General features: G+C 43.2%; 4 protein-coding genes across 4 annotated transcripts; 2 read left to right on the top strand and 2 right to left on the bottom strand.

Annotated features, from left to right (window-relative positions):
* Positions 1-985: 985 nt before the first annotated feature.
* fkbp3 (FKBP prolyl isomerase 3) lies at positions 986-3,120 on the top strand. Its single transcript, XM_047021660.1, has 7 exons — positions 986-1,162; positions 1,533-1,634; positions 1,717-1,812; positions 1,968-2,103; positions 2,221-2,288; positions 2,387-2,484; positions 2,657-3,120. The coding sequence occupies exons 1-7, from the start codon at positions 1,001-1,003 to the stop codon at positions 2,709-2,711; spliced, it is 717 nt and encodes a 238-aa protein (XP_046877616.1). The 5' UTR covers positions 986-1,000; the 3' UTR covers positions 2,712-3,120.
* Positions 3,121-4,358: 1,238 nt separating this feature from the next.
* faua (FAU ubiquitin like and ribosomal protein S30 fusion a) lies at positions 4,359-6,016 on the bottom strand. Its single transcript, XM_047021687.1, has 5 exons — positions 5,933-6,016; positions 5,248-5,329; positions 5,017-5,161; positions 4,782-4,837; positions 4,359-4,566 (listed from the first exon to the last, which is right to left on the bottom strand). The coding sequence occupies exons 2-5, from the start codon at positions 5,320-5,322 to the stop codon at positions 4,441-4,443; spliced, it is 402 nt and encodes a 133-aa protein (XP_046877643.1). The 5' UTR covers positions 5,323-5,329; positions 5,933-6,016; the 3' UTR covers positions 4,359-4,440.
* A 301-nt stretch (positions 6,017-6,317) lies between these two features.
* prpf39 (PRP39 pre-mRNA processing factor 39 homolog (yeast)) lies at positions 6,318-14,138 on the bottom strand. The gene is made up of 14 exons (XM_047021330.1): positions 14,011-14,138; positions 12,537-13,147; positions 12,104-12,229; positions 11,881-11,999; positions 11,543-11,710; positions 11,161-11,344; positions 10,615-10,722; positions 10,330-10,494; positions 9,726-9,852; positions 9,300-9,568; positions 8,904-9,088; positions 8,646-8,720; positions 7,490-7,589; positions 6,318-6,871 (listed from the first exon to the last, which is right to left on the bottom strand). The coding sequence occupies exons 1-14, from the start codon at positions 14,021-14,023 to the stop codon at positions 6,782-6,784; spliced, it is 2,340 nt and encodes a 779-aa protein (XP_046877286.1). The 5' UTR covers positions 14,024-14,138; the 3' UTR covers positions 6,318-6,781.
* Positions 14,139-14,880: 742 nt separating this feature from the next.
* arf6a (ADP-ribosylation factor 6a) lies at positions 14,881-17,999 on the top strand. The gene is made up of 3 exons (XM_047021331.1): positions 14,881-15,292; positions 15,455-15,755; positions 16,188-17,999. Exon 3 carries the CDS (start codon positions 16,233-16,235, stop codon positions 16,758-16,760), a length of 528 nt encoding a protein of 175 aa, XP_046877287.1. The 5' UTR covers positions 14,881-15,292; positions 15,455-15,755; positions 16,188-16,232; the 3' UTR covers positions 16,761-17,999.
* Positions 18,000-23,777: the final 5,778 nt, after the last annotated feature.

Here is a 23,777-nt window from a genome sequence, read left to right as displayed (position 1 = left end):
ACAAATTAATAATAAAATAAAAACTGAACATGGTCATGATAAATGTTACCTAAGCACAGACCTAAACTCTCTTCGAGTTATGTGTACAGTACAACCATAGAATGTATAATATAGCCTAGTATATCTAATACCTTAAACAGGTTCTGGTATGGCCAAGTTCTTCCTCTTTGGTAGGCTACAGCTGCGTATTCCTGCTGCAAAGTGAAAACTCTGTTCTTTATGCCTAAGCTTTTTTTACACCGTTTTGCTTCACCCAAGCAAAAATAGCATAGTATACATGTATTTTTCCTGTGTTTATATTTTTATTAAAGCAAATGGTGGGGAAAAGAAACGTAAACTTTGTGAAGTAGGCTAGCCTATCGAAATCAGTGACCTATCGAAAAATGTCGCACTAAAATATGGCGGTAATGGCTGTAACCAGGGCAACCAGGTTGTAGACTCATGTTGCAAATGTCTGCTCAGACCGTCCCGTGAAACACTTTTTTGATTCGAAGGTAGTCTAGGTTGATTAAGCTTAGTGGTAAAGACCACAACATGTCACGAAATACTTGCTTAATTTTCGAGACTACTTCACAAAAAATTGGTTATATGCTACTGTAGCTAGGTAGCTAGTAAGTACAGGTTGTTGCCAACAGTGCTGGCATTTGTTTTCCACCAGATGGTACTGTAGCAAATATAATCCAGAAATGTTGGCATGCATGATACAGATTCTATAACACAGATAGTTGCACATGAGTCATGTGATCCTAGTAGGCTTGTATAGTATTTTTCTAAATGAAACAAGTGAATTGATTGTCGCACCTGAAAATGTTGCATTATTTCGTTATTTTCCAATCTATAAACTATTTACTTAAAAATATGTAAGGGTTATTTTCTAGAAGACTAAATGATATCAAAATCATAACTTCAATGGGCGATGTCTTGAGGCATTAGGGGCATAAGGAAATGAAGTCCGTTATGAATAAGGAACAGCTTGAGAAACTTATTTGAGAAGTCGTATATGATTGGTTCTGAGAAGCCGGAGGTAAAGGTTCAGCAGCAGCACTGCGTTTTTAAAATGGCGGAAGAACCAACCAGAGAATGGAGCGATGAACAGCTCAAAAGTGATGATCTAAACAAAAAAGATGTCATTAAATTCATTCAGGACAATGCAGCCCACTCGGTATGTTTAATACTTGTAACCATGCAGAGAATGGCGTGTAAGCGCACACTGAAATGTCATAGTTAACTTGCAACTGCATGGAACGCATGGTGGCTATAGCTAGCACTAGCTGGCAGCCACTCAGCATTGATGGGCTATTGCCAATTTATTATAGCTAGCTAACATACGAAACAGTGAAACATAATATGGCAAATGCATGTCATAATTTCTAACGTTTGAGAGAAAAGCTGTGCACGCTATAATAGTTTTTCAGACTTGAGCTGATACACATATTTAAAGGTTGCCATCTTTACAAAATGGCCTAATGTCATTTTTCTAAACATTCTACCAGATGTGACATTTTAGGTTTGACACTTCACCTTTCTTACAGTTTCTCGCTGAACACAAGTTGATGGGAAATATCAAGAATGTTGCAAAAACGGCAAAGAAAGAACAGCTGATAAATGCCTACAATGACCTGTTTGCAAGCAAGGTAAGTGAACTCTTGCCTGTTTTGAATGGACATAATACAACAGCTGATGAATGTCACTGAAACCTTATCTTGTTATGAACAGCGGTTTGTAGGCACAGAACCCATTGAGGAGGTGACGGAGCAGGTTAGAACTGTGAAGATTGAAGACAAACCTAAAGAGACAGAGGTTATCGATGAGGTACAGTTGTACATAATTACTTGCAGAAAGACATGGCACAATTAATATGTACCCAAGCAAACATGAAGAGGTGTTCAAAATTAATTGAACAATTACCCTACTGTATACCTAATTTTGATGATTTTATAATCATCTTGAATCATTGGATTTTTCAGGGTCCTCCCAAATTTAAAAAGGCTGTGTTGAAAAAAGGAGACAAGACAAACTTTCCAAAGAAGGGCGATACTGTGAGCTGTTGGTACACAGGTTCCCTGGAGGACGGCACTGTATTTGACACCAACATTCCTGCAAGTATGGACCCCTTCCCTTTCAATCATGCTCTTGTCTTGAGGATATCATTGATCTCCAAAGGTTTCAGTATGAAAATAATTTAAGCAACTTTCGCCTCCTGTCTTCACTCTCCTGAAGCTGCCAGAAAGAAGAAGCAAAGCAAACCCTTAAGCTTCAAGGTTGGCTTGGGCAGAGTAATCAGAGGAGTAAGTCATTACTATACACCCACCCCCTTTGCGTTTTAATGAATGTGTATGCAAGTTACTGATTACTAAAATATTTATGACAAACCTTGTTTCCACAGTGGGATGAAGGAGTTCTCACAATGAGCAAGGGTGAAACAGCAAAACTGGAGATTGAGGCAGAGTGGGCCTATGGACGGAAGGGTCTTCCAGACTCAAAGTATCCTTTGTTTAATTTATGGCAGTGGATTGTTCTATGAGTGTTGCAACACCTAAAATCATGTTACAACAGGTTATTTGGCCTTGGTCAAGTAACATGTCAAAGTTAAGTGACTCAGAAAAAAATTCCACTGTAATTTTCATATTCTTCTCCTTAACCCACCCTTTACCAGAATCCCACCAAATGCAAATCTGATCTTCGAGGTTGAACTGGTGTCCGTAGATTAACGGCAGAATCGTCTCCAGCATGCACTACTCCCTAAGGATGGGACAACACGGGAGTCACTAAACGGCCATGCTCGGAGGGAAATGAGTGGCTAAACGGTCTTAAAACGTTTTCAAGCAACTGCGTGTTCCGTTTCATTTAGTTGTATTGGTTGCCATGTTTCTGCTTTATCCACACTCGTCATAATGGGGAATCTGGTAAAGAATTAACCGATTGGCAGCTAGTTAGCGTCGGAAGTGAGTTGCCAGTCTTCTGTCCCTCCCAGCGTGGCCTATTAAGAGATGACCGGGCAGCACTGTACAGATGGGGCATCCTGAGTAAATAAGCAGAGGAATACCTGTTTCGTTCCTGCGTTTTGTTTTTGTTTCATTTGCATGTATGTTGTGAAAATAAATAAACTGATTTTGGGAACAAAATTGAAATGTAAATGTTTTTTAACCAGTGCTAGTAATATGCTGTGTGCATGTAATCAAATGAAATACCAGCCATGTTACAATTTCTAGTGTTGATATAAAAATTAAAGGCAGGGTAGGCAAGTTGTGCAAAGCTAGCTACAGGGTTCCCATGGGGTCTTAAATTCTGAACTGAAATTTAAGGCCTAAAAACGGTTTTACCCTCAATTATTTCCAGAAATGCTGGCTGCAGAAAGTTATTGCAAAGTAGTGAGAGTTCAGGGTTCGAATTACGGGGGGGCTTCACCCCCCTGGTTAAGACTTGGACCCCCCCACCCAAAAGAGGTATAAACAACAGGTTGGGGGGTTGATACATCTATATATCGTTCTTACCTATAATTGTAAATATTACTTTACGCCCTGGAGAAGCTGACCCCGCACCGATTATCATTGTATAATTTGCACCGTTTCTAACCAAACTAAAGAGAATATTCCTGAGATTAACAAGCATTTGGCAGAGAGGAGACTATATTTATGAAACTGAAGGTGAAGTCCCACATCTCACATGTCCACAATGTAACTTTTAAGTTAAACAATTGAATTTTTTTATTTGAAACTCGACTAAAACTGAAATAAGGTATTTATTTTTAGACTCTTGGTTGAGCTTTTCTTGGTGGGTACCTGAAAAGACAGTTGGGAGAGGGGATCTGGACAGTCAGGGAGTGTGCTGCGGTTACATGAGTTGGGAGAGGGGATCTAGACAGTCAGAGTGTGCAACGGTTACAGGGATTTGGCCCATAGATGTTTGGCACCACGCTCTGTGCTGGTTTTGAATCCAGGTTGTGGTGTAGGCTCTTGTTCTCAACCCACTACACCACGGGGTCCCCCTACCCCTTAATGACTAGACATGTTTATTACTATATTGTGATGCCCAGAGATTTCTTAGGGATTTCATTTTACCGTCAAACCTTTAGATATATATTGGTTGCTATCAAGACGTTGAGTTACTTTTGGGCAAATATGACAAAAAGTGCTCCTCTACAACATTGCCTACCCTGCCTTTAAGACATTAGACCAAAAAGGTTTAAGACTAGCCTTTCCTATGAAGTAGAGAATCACTGGCTTTTTGCATAGGGGTTCCCCCCTCTAGAATGTTTTAACAGTACCCATTAACAGCCTTCTAGATCTCCATTGTATAAACACAAATGTATTTTGCAGGACACTCGACATTTAGTCATCAATCGCAGAAACAAAAGCTACCTTTTTACCAAACCAATTTTATTCTGTACAGAAGGATAACATTTAGCTTGGTTGAAACAAAAAGGGATGTGATGGAAGTTTAGGAGTTGGCATTAGGTCCCTTCTTCTTCCCGAAGGTGGGCACCACGTTGACGAAGCGTCTGTTGTACTGGATGCGACGCTTGGCACGGCCAGTCTTTTTCTTTTTCTTCTCCTGTTTGTCGACCTGGAAAACAAGACAACATGTTTATGTATTTTGGATATTATCTTTAGAGCAGTGACAAACATCTGCTTATTTCCATTAGTTCAAATGACCACGCTGTCTCCAGATAACAAAATAATTACTGTATTGACATTTTACAAATGGCAAATACCATGTCTGTCAAATTGTAGAATTGCAATTAGCAGGGCCTAATGTGCACATAAGGAGATTCTACTGACCTTGGGTGTCTGTCCCCTTACTTTTCCGGCACGGGCCAGAGAGCCGTGGACCTTACCTGGTGGAAAGAGCGTGCAAATGGGAGGTTAAAATACCCTTTTTTTCCATAGAACATTTTTATTCAGTGAGATGAAAGCAAATATTTAGCCCAACATCCCCATTTACACTTTGAAGTTCTGCTAGATTTAAAAGGCTGAAAAAAATGAGCTTAATTTGCACAGATGGCTGTATACTAACCTCCCAACAGTCTGCCGGCCACCTCTAGAGTACAGAGCTCAGAGATTCCACAGGCAGCCAGGGAGAGGTCATCCTCCAGGGGAGAGCCAGCCAGCAACAGCACCTGCTCCTCCACCAGCAGACCTTCCAAAGCCTGGACATGAGCCTGAAACATCATGACTGATTAGAAAAGGCCTCGAGGACACTATGGCTGGGTAAATTAGCGCTACAGGTGAATTGATGTATTCTTACCTTGATGTCTTTGACAGTCTCCTGGCCAGTCACCTCAAGGGTGTGAATATTCTGGGCACGTAGAAAGAGCTGCATCTTCAGGCTGGAAGAAACGGCGTTTGTGGAAATCAATGAATACCCCAGTGGGAAAACCACGTGCGTATGTCAGCTAACAAGATTTAGGGTTAACTTAATGGGTTCACAAACAGCTTTAGTAACCAAGCAAAAAATTAAAGGTATGACATTTCATGACATTTTTAGTTGTCAAGATACACAACTAGCTGACTAGGTCCCTACGTTGCTAAAAGTACAAGCCAATTGGACCTTGTTCCGGAATTATTCTCTACATGGTAGTCAAATTTTATGCAACAATATAATCTGTATCTAGTCATTTAGATATTTTGAAACATCACAAGGCTATCAGACAAGAGTGAATACGGCCAACTGATGTAGGAAGGAAACGTAGGGGCAGGCGTGAAAGGACCAAGTTATGTTGGCGAAAAGGAAGCTAGTTAGCTAGCTAGACTAGCCACATGGGGCATGCGTTTTTGGTAATTTACTCATAAAAGCTGACAAAACACATGGCTCCCAAACAAACTAATGTCGATTTTGATAGTTACATGTTTACGAACATTGTTAACACTAAATTCGCTGTCATGAAGGGGTTATAAATGTGCTATTTTGATTAAATTTACAAAGGCCTCACCTCGTTTGATGCTAGTCGTTCAACACTAGGCAAAAAAGGACTTTCGGATCGTCGACAATGCGCATGTGCACGTTTACGTAAACCGGGAAGAGCTACGCAGCAGCTGTAGCCACTCCCGTTCATAAACGAATCCGATCAAATGTGCAACTGTAGTGATTGTGTCGGTCCAATATTCATATTTGAACGCTGTGTCTGTTTTCACACAACAAACATTATTCACGCTCACCATTGTTGCAATGTAAACTGAAACTAAATAAATATACACTAAAATTGTCAGATGAAAGTGCAACTATCTGAATGGGATATATCTTCCATTTTTGTTTTTCACATGATAAACTTTTAATTCAATTTTACGGAGTCCTTCAGTAATAAAACACAGTCAAGATAGGATATCAATCTCTTTATTATGAAACTGGGTCAAAATTAAAAAAGGATCTGAATTTCATTTTTTGTTGCAGAAAACAAAATAACCTTGAAATCTTAAAACACTTAGGAAAGCAGAGAAGGGGGCTGTGGATCAGAGATGTACCGCTGCATCCATACAAATCTACATCTTCACCAAACAAAACTAACTTCCGCAAAAAAAAGAGGAGAGATCAAACTAAATCATCCAATCTATAAACGATTTTTTTTCACTTCAACAGAATGAGAAAATATCTGAAGTCTGCAACAACACATGCTTTAACAACACAAACATTAGCCAGCCTATTGGTGGCGGTTATGAAGGTATGAAAGGTATTGAAATAATAAAATGACATTGATCAGAAGAAGACGGGAGTCTGAAGTAGTTTGCACTGGGGTAGAAAGGATGCTTCCTCCGTGAATCTCTTAGCATGAAGGCTGGGTCCATCATGTAGGGGGAGGTGGGTAGTACTGGTTATACTGGGCATACTGGTTGTACTGGCCCCAGGAATTCTGACCCCAGTTGTTGTACTGTTGCTGGAAGGAGAAAACGAAAACAAAAATAGGATTAAATAAATATGTATCAAGGTAATTTCTCAATACATATGTGTCAACCCCTGTTGGGGATCTCACTCATTGCATAAGGTCGTGAAATCGCCCCTGTGCTGTGACGTTCACACCGTCTGCCCCTGTGCTGTGACGTTCACACCGTCTGCCCCTGTGCTGTGACGTTCACACCGTCTGCCCCTGTGCTGTGACGTTCACACCGTCTGCCCCTGTGCTGTGACGTTCACACCGTCTGCCCCTGTGCTGTGACGTTCACACCGTCTGCCCCTGTGCTGTGACGTTCACACCGTCTGCCCCTGTGCTGTGACGTTCACACCGTCTGCCCCTGTGCTGTGACGTTCACACCGTATGCCCCTGTGCTGTGACGTTCACACCGTATGCCCCTGTGCTGTGACGTTCACACCGTCTGCCCCTGTGCTGTGACGTTCACACCGTGCCCCTGTGCTGTGACGTTCACACCGTCTGCCCCTGTGCTGTGACGTTCACACTGTCTTTCCCCATCTGATGTTACCAGGACCAGGAAACACCATGTCTTTTTGACCTCAAAGGAGATGCAACCCAAGTCCCCAGACATGTCCAGAAACTCACCTGGTACCAGTTGTAGTTGTAGGCAGAGTTGTCTTGCATCATGGCCCCTGAGCCTGAGTTCTCATCCAGACGTTGCCTTTTGGACTCGGGCTCCTGGGAGCTGCAGGTGGTTAAACATGTTTGTGTCAATAATTAACGTTTAGCAAAAACACTGGGAGTTCATTTCCATTTGTTGTTTTTGAACTTTCAAACTGTCCAAATCCACAGAGATCAGTTTAGCTGTATACAGGGGTTTAAGTGAACACAAATCCTGAGCCTGAACTTTGAGGGGGGGACGCTATTTAGTCTTCTGCTAGTTTTCTACACAGGGTGGCCAGTGGCTAAGAAGTTGTGAATGACAAGTCATGTTCCGCAAGAAATATGCACAAACTTATTTTATAAGCAGACATGGTCAGTCATAGACAACAGTGTGTCAGCTGTAGCAGTTGCTCCCCGGCAACATCGTGGTAAATTTGAGTGCACGAGCAGCGACTGACACGACGAGCAAGCACTTTCTTACCGCTGCTGGCATTTATTTAGTAGCTTCCTCAAGCAAAACGTGCAGAAACAAGCACCAGGCTCTCTCAGTTTCTTGCACCAATTGCCAAAAGGCTCGTCTTCTCTACCTTCTATCCACGCCCAGCGCCATTTATTTTTTAGTCATTTATGGGTAGGACATCATCCCCAGGCTTCATGAATTTGCGCTCCATGCTTTCACCGACAACGCTAATGTGACATATGGATCTCATTCACTCTGTGTGGCCAGGACCCACCCTGCTCTGCTTCTGATAGGCTTGTAACATTAGTTATAGCTGTGTTTCTCTCATATGATTGGTAGGGGAAATCAATTGATTCGAAAATATTAAACGGCATGCAAGTTCCTAATTTGTATTTTTACTCTCATGGCCGCACGCTGGACATCCGAAACGTTTCCGCAATACTTTAAGCCAGTGGTTCCCAACTCTGGTCCTCGGGACCCCCTGTCCTGCATGTTTTAGATGTTACCCTGCTCCAACACACCTGATTCAAATTAATGGGTCAATTCAGCTCTGCAGAAGCCTGTTAACGACCATTCATTTGAATCAGGTGTGTTGGAGCAGGGAAAAATCTAAAACATGCAGGACAGGGGGTCCTGAGGACCCGAGGAACCACTGCTTTAAGCCCTGTGTATACATACCCATTCTCTGCTTTCCTCTTAGTTGAGTCATGTTCTTTCTGAAGTTTCTGGTGTTCTTCATACGCAATCACTAGCCTGTGAAAGAATATCAAATCAGAACAGATTAGAAGAGCAAAGGGATTTTGCCTATTGCATGGGGGTGCGTTTCAAAAAGTATCACTTGAACTACATATTAGGGAAGGTGCCACCTAATATAGGGTTTAGATAAGCACCTTTGCATTCATGGATTACGATTTCATCAATTCAATGGGGACTCACAAATCGATCTCGCTGCCAAAGTCCTCCAGGAACTCCACCTTGCGCTGAGAGAAAGTGAGGCGAGACTCCAGGGGCAGTGAGCTGCTCAGGGCCCGGTCGAAGCAGGCCAGGATCTCTGCCTGGTTCTGCTGCACATCCCCACTGTACTCCAGCTCCAACAGGTTCAGGTACAGCTTGGGGCTTGTCTGTACACACACACACAGAACGCATCACATCAAGTACCTCCCCGTCCCATATCTGCTTTCAATCTCTGAACTGGAGTCCACTTCCTGAAAATGAAATGTTATTAAGTCCTCTGACCGCTCTTCTCCTCTGGTCCTTCAAGATCAAAGGCACTGGTAGTCTCTCTCACCTGGTCCTTGTCAACTGTCCTAACTGATCTCTCCAGTCTCTCACCTGGTCTTTCTCGATGGCCTCCAGCAGCACCTTCCTGGCCTTGCCCAGGCTCCTCTGCACCTTCAGCAGCTGCCGGGCCAGCTTCACCGCGTAGAACGACGTCTCGCTGGCGTTCTTCCCCGACGCCATGGCGTCCCTCAGCAAGGCTTCCGCCTCCTCCAGGTTGCCGTGGCGACGCTCCAGGCTGACTCTCCGCAGACGCACCATGGCGAGGGCCGGGACCGCCTCCTCCAGATCCTTCAGGATGCGGCGCGCCTCGTCGACGTTGCCTGAGGGGGAAACGCATTTAGACGGTTTCACTTCCAGATCAGTACGCTGGTGCTAAAGCAAGTCAGGGGTCAGTTCTGGCCTGAATAATTCTTCCAGAGGCAGTGGAAGTAGCTGTGCTTTCTACAAAAAGGCCTAGTGAAGGAGATAGTGACTTACCCTGCTGTTCTTCAAAGGCGGCCCACAGCAGGTGGATGGCTGGCTTCTTGGGCAGGTGGATGGTACACGCTTTCTTGTAGACATGCCGCACTCCTTCTATGCTGTAGCCCTCTATGTATTTCGCGTACTTGAATGAAGAGAAAAAGGGAAAGAGTTGAAAGAGGAGAAGAGGGGGGGAGATAGAGGAGAAGAGAGGGGGGATGGAGGAGAGAAAGAGAGAGATAAAGAAGGGACAAACAACATTTTCAAACCTTTATTTCCTGTTCACTGAACTTGTGAATTGCTTCATTGACAAGATCGTTTTTAGAAATTCTTTGTAAACCCATCAGCACCTTCATGGAACCAATAAGATAAGTTTCTGTAAGGTAGTGGGAGACGGAGAAGATGCAACGTAGTAGTTGGCAAATGCTGGAGTCAAATCTTGTGTGGCAAGCTGGCCATCCCCTAATACAACAGAGTCACATATCAACGTTACACGCAAAGAGAGAGTGCAGGGCGATTTACTGTGAGGATGTGATATCATCGTTGTTGGAGGGGGGGGGGGGAGTGCGGGGGGGGGCATTTGATGGAAAAAGGGAAGTTGACGGGTCAGACTTCAGGTTACCTTTGTCCAGAACTCCTCGTAGAGGGCACAGGCGACGAGGCATCGCTCGAACAGCACCACCACGCGTTCAGGAGTCCCGTTCTCGATCTCGAAGTCCAGGTACTCTTTCCAGTTGCTCAGCTGAGTCTTCTCCAGGGCTTTGACGTGGAAATACGGCCGCTTGATCTGAGGAACCCAAAGTAAATATAAAATCAGCATACGGACAAAAGTTTTTAGATTCTAGTTTCATTTCCCTAATTTTCATACAGTTAAATACATTAGAGAACACATCAGGTTATAACTTACCCCTTCTTCGAAGGCCCAGCGCTTGCTGACCTCATGCTCGTTGTGGTTGAACACTTCCTGGCGGCTTTCGATCACCTTGTGGCGCATGTTCTCGATCTCCGTCACCCTCTACACAGAACACAAAAACACACACGTCGTCAACCCTCCCGCGTCGTGGCGGACCAGGACAGACTCCACTGATGTGCAAACTGCAAGTCCAGCTGCAAAGGATTTACATCACCATGAGAGAAAAGAAGCTTGTAGTGGGGTACGTATGTATGCACCCTGCATATCAGCCTGTTGAATGACCAGCCCCCGGCTGCTGGTGCTGAGGGTCACTCGATCACGGGCGATCTTGACCCAGTGTGAGCAGAGTCCCTGATTGGACGCCAACTTGACTCTCCCAGGCATTCACTGGCTTTGGCTGCTGATGGAAAGACAGCTCTTCAAACCTGAACAGATTTGTCTGTCTCTTTCTCTCCATGGAAGAATGGACGAGGGCCTCAGGCCTCACCATGTTTGTAAACCCTGCCAGGGGGAGGGGGAGGGGAGAGGGGATAGGCATACCTTGGCTGGATCAGGGAGGTCCTCGATCCCTGGAGGAAGATCCTCAGCCGGTGGCTCGATGGGCTCTCCGTCCTCTCCGGTCTCTCCCGTCACGCTGGCTTTAGACAGCTCCACTCTCAGCTGGACAAACTCCTCCTCCGACAAGAAGTGCTTAGGGTTGTTGTTCTGCACATGCTCCTTGAACCTGTAGAAATAAAGAGGAGATATTCAATAAAAGAAATTCACCATATTTCTGACAAGGTAAAAAACATATATGAAAAACTACTCAAATGTTGCTCTTCTAACTAAAATAATTACTATTCTACAACATTTTTTTTCTGCTACAATCAAAGTCATACAGTCAAGGTCACAGTTTGGGCCAGAGTCAGGAATGTCTTTGTACCTCTGGAAGTGCTGGGAGTAGAGCTGGGTGGGGAGGCTCATGACTCGGTCGTAGATGGCGGTGACGTTTGCCAGTTTCTCCAGCTCCGTTTCCCAGTTGGCGTAAGCCTCCCACAGCCGGTCGGAGCGGAAGTCTGTCCCTGCAGCAAGCACGGAATGCTCATAGGCACTGTGGGAGTAACAGCATATAGGATGATGAGTACAATCACGCCTCACCCGTTACACTTTAAATCCAGACGACACACAATGGCAAATGTCTTATCCTTATGCAAGGAAGTATGGGGGGGGGGGATTGCAGATGTGTTGATTGATGGAGTATGATAAATATGTGTTACTTACGCTCTTATGCGTTCCTCCAGATCTGGGTCACTGGTGTCTGCGTTCTCTTTGATGAAAGACAGGTAGTGCAGCCACAGGTCCACGCTGAGAGGAATCGCCTGCACGCCCCGCCTGTACACCTGAGGTCAGGCACAGAGAGCACTCTCAAACAACTATAAAACATGGAAGTGTCTTAACAGAGAAACTCAAGATCTTGACATGCAATTTTTTTCCACATGCTTACCTCTTCAGCCACTTGAGTATGGCCATGCTTCTTCTCAATGTCTGCGTATTTCTTCCAGTAGCCGTAGCAGTACGGGTAGCGCAGGAAAAACTCATCAAAAGACTTCCTCACAGCCACCAGGTTATTCTGAACAGAATACGAAAAAAAAACGTTAAGGATCAGAAAAATAAGCACTTTGTTTTTATATACTGTGACTAACCTCTATAGCAGTGGTTCTCAATCCTGGTCCTCGGGACCCCCTGCCCTGCATGTTTTAGACGTTTCCCTCCTCAAATACACCTGATTCAAATTAATGGGTCGTTATTAGGCCCATTTATTTTAATCAGCTGTGTTGGAGCGGGGAAATATCTAAAACATGCAGGGCAGGGGGTCCCGAGGACCAGGATTAAGAACCACTCCTCTATAGAACTGTAAAAGGAAGGGTTTTGCTTACCTCTTGTTCAACATATTGCAGAAGATAGACCCATCCATTGAAGTCTTCTGGGCTGTCTTCACAGCCTTTTAAGAGCTTCTCAAACTCAGAGGGCAGCTCGGGCTCAGCCGGGACAGCAGGTTCCTCCGGCTCTGCGGTCTCCTTGGACGCGTCCTCCAGCTCCATGTTGGCAGGGCTTCCATCCTCAGCTACGGGTGCAGCCTGCTCTTCCCCCGGGGTCGGCTCCAGACCTTGCTTCAGAGCGTCTGTCGACTCCTCCGCGTCTGGGACCTGCTCTGTTTGCTCCTGCTGTTGCTCCTGGAAGAGCTGGAATTGCTCCACGGCCCTCTCCACCGACCCCAGGTCAGAAGGCTCGCTACGCTGATGGGTCTGATGCTGCTCCAGGCCGTCCTGGGACTGGTCCGAGTCCTCAGGCAGGACGGTGGTGAGGGTGTCCGGGGGCACCTGGTCCATGGACCACTCGGCAGCGTGGGTGAGGACAGGGAGGTCTGGGAGGAAGCCATCCCCAGTTCCCTCCATGGCAGGGGAGTCCCCACTCTCAGGGGAGTCCCCACTTTCAGGGGAGTCCGTGTCCAGCATTCCCGTCATGGGCTCGTCAGAGAGGTGCAAATCTGTGCGATGGGGGGAAAATACTTTAGTTTATTGATTTAGTTAATGCTTTAGTTTTGATTAGGAAGCCTAACATGTAAATGCATTTAAAAATATTTGGTTAGAAACCCTTAAGAAATACTTCGACTGTACAACATTTTTTACGAAATTGGATTATCAATTGTTTAGGGCGTTTGAAATTGTTGCAGAGTGGCAACAAAGTTCTTAGCAAACTACTGCAATGCCAAAGTTCGAATTGACATATAAGGGCAATCTATGTCAACTTTCACGTTCAAAGTTTGGCAGTGCGGCCTTATCAGCCACGCGATATTGCCAATTCAGTTCAACGAAACAAAAACCCAGCAGTTCACGTTTGTAGATTTGATTCGTGTTTTATAATCATGTAATCCATCACAATTTGTATTTGGCTAGTTTCATGTAAATGTATTCAAAACTCCCAAGTTGGCAATTTATGTCGATTTTGAGAAACTAGCCAACGAAGGCTAGCATTGTCGAATGAAGTGGATCATTTACTTACATTTAACCATCTACGTTATACTATAATTTCGACACAATTAATACACATCACTAAACATTGACTACCATTCTGCTGGATAATGTTTTACAGTTTCCTCAAACGATAAACCTTGTCTAGCTAGCTAGTGCGTTTGAGGCCTGCTCCACGCTAGCCAGCCTGATTTACCACACGTCGTGCAAGCTTCCGTTGAATATACGGTTGATAGCTTCGTGCTATTAGCTACGATAGCTAGTGCTAGCAAGCAACCACATTTCCGTTGCGTTGTTAAACGAAGGAGTTAAAAGGTTCGCTCGTCGCTACTAATATATGTTGATTATTTTCGAAACATAAAGATTATTGCAGACTTACCAGTATTTTCCATGAAATTGTATTCAGAATAAAGTGTATTTCAGCTACTTTTATTTAAACCAAAAAACAACATACAGCCGCGCTTCTACTATCATTCTCCACCACTACTTCGACGCTTCGGAAGGGCAGGCAAATAGCTAGTGCGCATGCGTGCTGCTGTGTGTTAAGATGGGCGGATCTGATACGATTTAACCTAGACCAAAAATAAATTTATTTTCTCTTTTTATCTTATCTTTTTTGCTACATAGCCTACAGAACACAACTGGGACAGTGACTGTTCATTTTATCGGTAGACCCTATACGTAATCTTGAAATCAGCCCCTTGTCATCGTGCATTTTAATATTTTCCAGTTAATTGTAAGACTTTATAATATATAATAATATATGTAATACCTTTGTGTGTAAAAGTGTTAACTTATAACACTTCCAATATATACCTTCCAATAAATGTACTGCCTCTTTTTGCCTTTGCCCTAGATTACTGCATAAACTACATTTGTCCCCTTTCACATTTTGCTACCACACACCAAACCCTTCAAGTTCCTACCTATAGCGACTGCACAGGATAGGAACAATTGGAAAATAAAATAGGTGACTTTGAACTTTGATCAGAAACATGAAGACCGTTTTCAATCAAAACACAAGGAAAGGGAAGTGATGCAAAGATTAACATAACTCAAGTAGCCTAATAAAAAAAGGCAAATACTGTCTGCTCCACAGACATTATTCAAATGTGAATTTGTTTGTATTTTTCTGAACGCTATGCTAGACTTTTTACATTATTTATATGGCTTTGGTAATGAGGAAACGGGAAACATAATTCATTTGAATAGCCAACAGATAAAACATCCAGTCAAGAATCACCACGTCATAATGAGCCGCTTTATCACGGAAAATGACGTCTCAATAACGGTTCTGGAGAATTGTAGAAAACAAGCGTACGTTGAAGACACGACCCAACATCGATGTGAAATCCAGATAAATTATTTCTAACTATCAATCTTTCATTTTAGACGTAAAACGCTAATCCACAATCATTGGGAGCCCGAATGGCGTCCATTTTCAACTATCATACGATGGGTTCGCTGTTCAGTCAATCGGTGTGCGCAAGCCAAATGGCGTAGTGCATGAGCAATCGAGAGGAAGTGGCGGCTGATCTGGGTCCGCACCTTTTCCTGTAACACAGTACCGCCACCGCTGTGACTGAAAGGGCTGGGGAAGAGAGAGAGAGGAAAGAGCGGGGAGAATCAACCAGGGGATCGGGGGGTTGCCGCAGTTGCAGGTACCTGATCACATTTTCTGACGTGACTTGTTTTACCAAAGATTGTATTGTGTATTGTGCCAATTTATTACCCAAAAACCCACCTTAATGGGCTGAAGGGTGGCCGATTAAAGTTGTGCTCTTTCTAACACCCCTCCCTTTTCTGTACCGCTCTTGTTTCAGCGAAAGAAGCGAGAGGAACAGCGGAGAGTCTGATGAATCAATGACCTTTTGAGCGGTCTATTAGTTCTGACTGTCCCGGTGCAGATGGGCTACGAGCGGGAGTGATCTAATTTGGTCGCTGAAACGATGAACTCCCGAAGCCTATCGTTCTTTTAAATCTAACGACTGGAAATAAAAGGGCAAGTGGACACCCGGCAGACAAGGAGGAAGTCGGAACTAGCACGGGCTTCTGAGAGGGCCTAATGTAAAATCGCAACTACAACAATTCTGTTATAATTTCTACATGACTGAAAATACCAAGGTAAGCTTATATTTCTAAATTATGGATGTCGAAAATAATAGGTGCACATATGATTATTGTAATAACCGTTGTTATATCGTTGTCCGGGATATCAAAATATTCCCCACCCCTTTCTCATGCACCTTTACGTGTGGTGAAGCACTTCTATTCATTTGAATTTTCTCTATGGTCCCCGTTAAAATGAATGAGACTTTTAAATTGTTGGTCTGTTGTTTTAACCTTACGTTCAAGATGCAAAGGTACTTGTTGAAAACTTTCGAAACTATCGTCTTAATTTAGATAGTTGTCCACCCCACTCGTCGACTGTCACGTGGACGTAGAATGTCAGTGTGCGTTTTCAGTGTTAAAGTGGTTATCTGTTATATGTGATCACTTATAACAATGTATCTTGTATTTATATATAATAATGACTATTACTTTCTGCTGTTGCAGGTACGTTTTTTCTAAAGAAGTTGATATTTATGCACAGACAGCATAATGGGGAAGATGCTCTCAAAGATCTTTGGCAACAAAGAAATGAGAATATTAATGCTTGGACTGGATGCAGCTGGCAAGACCACCATTCTATATAAACTTAAGCTGGGACAGTCAGTTACAACCATCCCCACAGTTGGTTTTAACGTCGAGACAGTCACATACAAGAATGTAAAGTTCAACGTATGGGATGTGGGGGGACAGGACAAGATCCGGCCTCTGTGGAGGCACTACTACACAGGAACCCAGGGCCTTATTTTTGTGGTAGACTGCGCCGATAGAGACCGGATAGATGAGGCGAGACAGGAGCTCCACCGAATAATCAATGACCGGGAGATGAGGGATGCCATCATCTTAATCTTTGCCAACAAACAAGACCTCCCCGACGCAATGAAACCCCATGAGATCCAGGAGAAGCTGGGTCTAACACGGATCAGAGATAGGAATTGGTACGTTCAGCCTTCCTGTGCTACGACAGGCGATGGACTATATGAGGGTTTGACCTGGCTAACCTCAAATTACAAATCATAATGTCTCTCACTGACCAGCCTGGACTGATAGGCTACATGCAAAAAGAAAAAGTGAGAATGAGTAATTAAAAAAAACAACAACAAAAAAACATGCTGGGGCAATTAATGAATAACACAACTTCTCTGATAAATATATATATCAAAGTGAAGTTTGAATATGTCCAACCTTTTTCTTTTGATGATGATGACTTCCCTATAACCCAAATTTTCTTCAAACAAAAAGACGTTTGTTTTGGCTTGCTTTATTTTTAGTTGGCTTTGGCTCTGTAGTAATTCATTTACTTTCTACCTATTAATCAGTATTGACTGAATACTTCATAAAATATTACTTTGAGAAGCCCTGCATCTCCTTAATATGCGTTTCTGTTGGGTAATGTGGGCAAATGCGTGCTTTTACGTTTTCACATTCATAGACTTTGCCCAACAATCAGTTTTTCATACAGTATTCTCATGACCCAATTTCAGCCTAAAGGATGGGAAGTTAAATGACCTTTAAGGACCAAGGCCCATCAGCATATCAGTTTTCATGGTTCAAAATGCCCTTGTGGTTTTAAAGAATGTGTATTATGGACATGTTAGGACCTCTTGAAGAAGTACTGTTTTCACTGTTGATTGTACATGATTGTTGCTATGATCGAGAAAATGTGATAGTACTTATTTCCAGTCTAGTGATTCCATCAATAATGCCTACCAATGGGGGTTCTTTGGACAAGACATTACTTGGATGCTGGACATACGGACACTGTGACATGGATATCTTAATTTTTTGTCTTTGTAAAAATCTGTCACCACTGATCTCGTTGCCTCTATCTTTTCCAAGAGCTTCCATTACAATTGAGTATTCGTAGTGTCAGCTGACTCGGTAGAGGCCCATGTTACGGGTGCCCTGACAGTCTAGACAGAAACATGGCAGAAAGTATCCTCACCACCAAGTCTGAATTGTGGAAGAGGGACTACCCACAGCGGGTAAGAGGTAGGGAAAGTAGGACACCTTGAATTAAGTGCATACTTGACTCTTCCTAACTGACTTTTGGACCCCAGCAAGTGTTTACTACAACGCCAACCCACACCACTGTTATGGTGCTCGCTCAGTCCACGCCCATTGGCTTTACAGATCATGTCATGCAGTTGGACAGACTTACTTTCTGTCCATAAGTTATGGATAAAATGCTTTGTTTTTATTTTTGTTCTATTTGCTATGCTGATGAAATAATTAAAAAAAAAGATATATCCAAATGAACATGGAAATGCAGCTTCTTAAATCTGATTTCTGACGATGCTTGTGCTAGTTGTAGTGTTTATTCTGAGAGTGTAAAAGAGGATGTGAGTTCTGCGTGTCTTTTAAAGAGAACTTCTAGTGTGAAGTCTGGAGGTGAATGTAACACAACTGTGATGTCAGTTATGGGCCTGTTTCCGTTGTACTCTTGCATATGTGAGTCACTGGTTGTGAATAAGTAATGAGATCTTGAGTTTCAGGATGGTGATTGTCATGCAGGCCTACTTTCTTCAAAGTCCGTATTGTCTGGTTCATCAATACGTTAACCTGACAAGTTGCTGAAAAATGGGTGTTTCTTAAATACAAAGATTTTTTTTCCAGATGCATTTTTAGCATGCACAGTCAGTATTGAAGCCGTTTTATAGAACATGAAACCAAGTCCCTTGAGAGAAGACATGACCGGAAATGGCAACATACATTGCCACGATGGACTTAGTTTGACACTTGTTAGTTGTTTTAGGAGTTAATGAGCCCATTCACATGAGCTCTTCAAACAAACACTTATCCTTAGGGTCAACAAAGGTTCCCACAGGAAACCCAAAACGTTTGGTTGGTAGTTTGAATTTGGGTTAACACCAATCAGAAATAGCTTGGCCCTAAACAAGTGATGTCATCCTTCATGCTTGTGTGGCTGGTTGGGATAGTGTATCAATCTCACAAAAGGCCCAGACCAGCTTGGCAGCATGCCCTGGATAGAAACTGCAACCAGGCACCGATCCAGGATCAACTTACTTTGCCCCACACTATGGGATGAGAACATTCTAGACTGAACTGAGATCAGTGTCTTGAGGTCCATTTTAGCCTGTGTCAGGTCTGTGAAGTATGGGTATGTAATAACATTATCACCTGGAGTCAGGAAAGGCTGGAATGAGTGGGCTAATGTCTGACATAGTTATTGTCGTTTAAGGCGTGGCTCACCAGAACAAGCCTGAACATACTCACCAAAGTGTGGGTGCAATTTTTACCTTTATAAACATTATGTTGAAATGTACATTAATGTTATATGTAATTATCACACAGGCACACAATCCTGGACATCTGTAAGGGAATTTCTTTCGCTGTTTCTGCTGGTGAAATGGGGCCTGTTTGTTAATGTTATGTTTGTTCTGTGGATGTTGGTTTGGAGTTTGACCTGTTGCTGTGTTGAAAGCTGCCTGTGACTCAGTCCTGTGTTTGAAAGACGGATAGCTAATCTAAGTGTGGAGGGATCAAACAGGGAGTTGCTATCTTCTCAAAGCCAACCTGGCTTAATTTGCAGTTCCTGTTCTTATACTCTTTGGGATGTGTTTGAATAGTTGTATCTTCATTTGCCTTGCATGCAAACTATGGTGCTGGATGTCAACAATTTAAACCTGCTTCCTATCTTTTGAAGTCTTGTGAAACTGGCATGGTCAGTAAAGGGGCCATGAGGGTTGGGGAAAGGGAGAGGAAGATATTTCTAGACACCAGCCTTCTAGTGTTTTACCAGAGAGAAAAAGGGTCTGAAACACACACACGTCTTAGAGATTCTTTGTACAGCTGTCACTGCACTCAACAGCAGATTTGAATAGGTAAACGCCAAAGTCATCTGCTGTCACTCTCACCTGTGACCTCGTGTTGTAAGCATTCACTGCTCTGCTCTGTCCTGTCAGTTTTTCTGCTCCACTGTAAACTTAGAACATGTTTTACAAATAGTATATTTTTTCAAAGACTGATTTACACCATTTTGGTTGAAGGCCTCTGCCTGATTTCTAAACCTGTGAGGGTAAAACTATTTTTGGGTTAAGCCTGGCTAACATTATGTGCACTCTGCTCTACTGGGTGGATTTAGCCTCAAACCAGACCATTGTGTGCTCCAAGATGGCGGTGGATCAGTCTATTGTGTTCATGGGGTAGTGGTGGTTTTAAACAATACTATTTAATGGAGCCTGTTGCTGTTTCTTAGTAATTAGTTTACTCAGGCATACCTCCCAGCTTTTAATCTTCCCCCACAAAATTGATTAATTGATACCACAAGCACATGCAATCTGGCTAAAACTATTAGAAAAAGTATATTTCACGAATACGGCATTCTTTACAGACAAAAGACTTCTCAACACATGCTGTAATCAAAATTCACTCTTTGCCCGTCTTTTCTCAACTGTAAGGGATTTCGTGTTTGGTTCAGTCTTGTTATTTCAAAGTTTCAAGTAGACAAATTGTGGTATAAATCAAGTTTACATTCCGTGAATGTTTTCCACTTTTTGTTTGTGTGATGACATTATGTATACTTTTCTGTACATGCCTCAGTCAGCATTGGGTTCGAAGAGCATAGTAGGCCTAAGCAGTTGGATGAATGGCCTTCATGTATGGCATGTCACTTCCTGCAAAACACACTGAAGTGGACCACCAACACCGAGCAAACAGGGAGAATCACATAAAAACAATATTTATCAATCCCTCCATAACTGACAGTAAACACACCTTGGATGATGGATGTTGATGTTTGAAAAAACTGAATATTTCAGTCACATGTATTTCTACGTCGGTCTAATTATGTCTGCACAGAAACACTTTGAGTGTGAACGATGGGACGGGTGTGACACAGAAACTCTTAGAGCTCAGTTGCAGTGGTGCAGGCCAAGGGCCATGTTTGTGGGGATGGAAGCACATCCACTCCCTGTCTAAGAGATCCCCACCATTGATCAGTGAGTAATCGCCTGTGCCACTCTAACGTCGTGACAGCAGACAGCCAGTCTCCACTGTGCTGACAGAGAAGAGCTTTTCTGACACGTCTGGCTTTAGACAGCCCTGGGAAATCATTACACACCTCCGTGTGCGCTGTCAGGCACACATGGAGGTAAGCTGTTTAGTCACTGTCGCAATGCCTTTTGCTTTGCCTGTCTTTGTGGACGTGTTAACAATTATCGAGGACTCCTTCCCACCCCGAGGGCTGTGGAGGCCTGTGGCGGTGTGCTGAGAGGGTGGCGTTCTGCGGAACTCTACTACAGGAAATGACGTCATCGCCAGGCTTAATAAATGGCTCCACTCACAGTCTCCCAAAAAAGTTTTTCGGCCCCTCCTTCTCCTCATATTTTCTAGATTCAAAATGACTAGGTTTACACGTTGGTGGCTCTTTCCTTGTTCAAGTTTCTGTCATTTCTAAGAAGGAAGGACATTTGACAAGCATTTGAATGAATGTGAAACTTCATTAGATGGTTGCTGTTCCCTAATGCAACAGGAAATGACATCAGAAGCGCATCTCCTTGACACATGGTCAGGCTTGCAAAACAGATGGGTGTTTTGTGATAATAATGCCTCATTACAGAGGCACACAGTCTTTGTCTAAGCTTCTTGTTTATGGGCTGGGATGATAAAACCATTAAGAAAGTGTTTAAGTCTTATTTAAGGATAAGTTGTTAGCGTATTAGTCAGCAATTGCATTCAACTGGATGGAATTTACAGGGAATTTTGCAGAGTAAGCCAAACTGTAGAATGGTGCAATCAGCCAATTCAAATCCTCACACTCTGACCGTGTATTGACCGTGGCTTTAGGGAGAGGCCATGAATGTTAGGAAGTGAAGAAAGAACAATTGAAAAGTAGACATGGTATGACTTGTATCAGCATTTCTCATTTGCATGTTTTCTTGGACAATGAGATCTCTCTACGGTCCTCCTTGTAAAGGTACTAAACATGAGAGCACTGAGGCAGAGGCTTTCATTCACCTCAAGTGTAACTACTGTTAACTGAGGTACTGAACAGGAAGCCAGTCTCTCGAAATGCAGATTTTTTTTAGGTCCCTGCCTCCCCAGTCAGCCAGCCAGCAAACACACACACACACACACACACACCACACACACAAAAACTGCCACATAAGCACCCTTTGTCCCTAAATAACTTCCAACAATTCTCCTCATCCTCAAATAACCTCCTTTCAACATAAACAGGAACCACACCTGCTACATGTGCACCTGCCAGACCTACACACCTTCCATTGATTCTCATTAATGACCTCCCTGTGGAGCCATCTGCTCTTTGTGTGTAGCAGTCAGCAGATTGCTGACCGACAGCTCCCTAAGGCAGAGCGAATGTATAAGTGTGTGTGTGTGTCTGTGTGTATACTTGATTGTGCTTGCATGTCTTTGTCTATGCAATCGAGCAACAGGTGTTCCTGAGATATCTGTGCTTTTTCCATTGGTCAGTTGTCTAACTGCGTCCTCCATTGGTCAGTTCTCATGGCGTTGTTTTGTTCATTGGTCAGTTCTCCTGCCACTGCCCTCTCCTTTGGTCATTTGTCCTGGCACTGGGCGTTGATAGATCCTACCAGCTGACCGTTTGAGCTGAGCTGCAGCTGTTGTCTCACAAGAAGGTTTAATTATGAATGAGAACAGAGTCGTTTCAGATTCCTAGTTGTTAAAATGCAGAGCTTTCTCCTATTTAACAGTGTTATGCTGTGAGAATTCTGAGAGGTAGATTAAGACTTTAAACTCGGCTTTAAACAAGAAGATGTTTTAATATGTGTGTCGTAGTGTTGTATCTTGTTATGGAAATGGAGCATATGAACATGTTGTCTTTGTGGTAGATTATTCAACTTGGTTAGCCACTTGATGTTTTGCTGACCAAGACTAGTCTAACCAAACTCCATCATCAAAATAGAAAGCATAAATCACATGCTTCAGTAGGTAATGTAGTCATCCACCCCAGTTCTGACTGAATTCGTAAGTCAGACTAAGATTTTAAGTGAGATATTAACTAGACATATTTCTACAAGATCCCATTTTATGTCAAAGTTTTGTTCCTAAGCTTCCTAAACATCTCTGAAAGAATAAAGCATGAATAGAGCTGAAAAAAAGATTTCTTCCGGTCATGTGAGACATTGTGGTGTAGTTCCTGTCTTTTACAGAGTTGGGCCAAAGGTTTTTGCTATGACTTTACCAAGCCCTGGAGGGAAACCGCGGCTCTATAAAAACTGTCACCAGGCTGCTTCCTGTTCTACCATTCCTCATCCTCCTGTTTTCTGCTCTGTTATGTTTCTGTCTGTGTGTGTGTGTGTGTGCATGTCTGCATGTGTGTGTATGTGTGTGTTTGCAATTGTGCTTCTCTGTATATCAGCCTTTGATTGTAAATATGCATGTCTGATATGATATAGCTGACAGTATTGCATAAGACAGCATTGCAGTTCAGAGGCAAACTGTAAACAATTACCTGTCGCTTTAGGGAATCGGATGTGTGTTGACGCCCATGGAGAATGAGAAAGTGCTGATCAAGCTGCTGCATCGAATGCAATACGCAGTACACTGAGGAAGGCAGTGTACTGCATAGAGCCCCCAAGCACCCCACACACCCCACACACACCAAGCCAGTGCGCACACAGGATGTGTATGACAAACTGACCGTGTGTAAAAACAATGTGAGTGCTGCATCTTACTGTGTTCCAAAGCTCACTGTCCTGTCCTCTCCAGTACCTGATGGAAGAGGACTTCCTCTGCTCTCTTTCCAAACAATATTTACATGTATGAACATACATTTACATGTATACATTCATTTATGACATTTAATCTCAGCTATAATATAGCATTTACCTGCCGATAAAACAGATCTCTGACAACAAATCACATTATATCTTATACGGTAATAAACGCTTATCATGACTAGATGCATAGACTCCATCCTTCATGCTGTCTGACAGAAAAAGCCACATTCATCACTGCTAGCCACTGAACCACTACCAGGAAACATCTTGACTGAGCATGTGGATCTTGGTCCTAAACTGAAATACCTCT

This window comes from Hypomesus transpacificus, chromosome 6 (genome assembly GCF_021917145.1).
Source record: "Hypomesus transpacificus isolate Combined female chromosome 6, fHypTra1, whole genome shotgun sequence".
In the NCBI taxonomy this organism is placed as follows: Eukaryota; Metazoa; Chordata; class Actinopteri; order Osmeriformes; family Osmeridae; genus Hypomesus; species Hypomesus transpacificus.
Note: the sequence above shows the minus strand (reverse complement) of the source record. Positions and strands in the feature narration are given on the sequence as shown.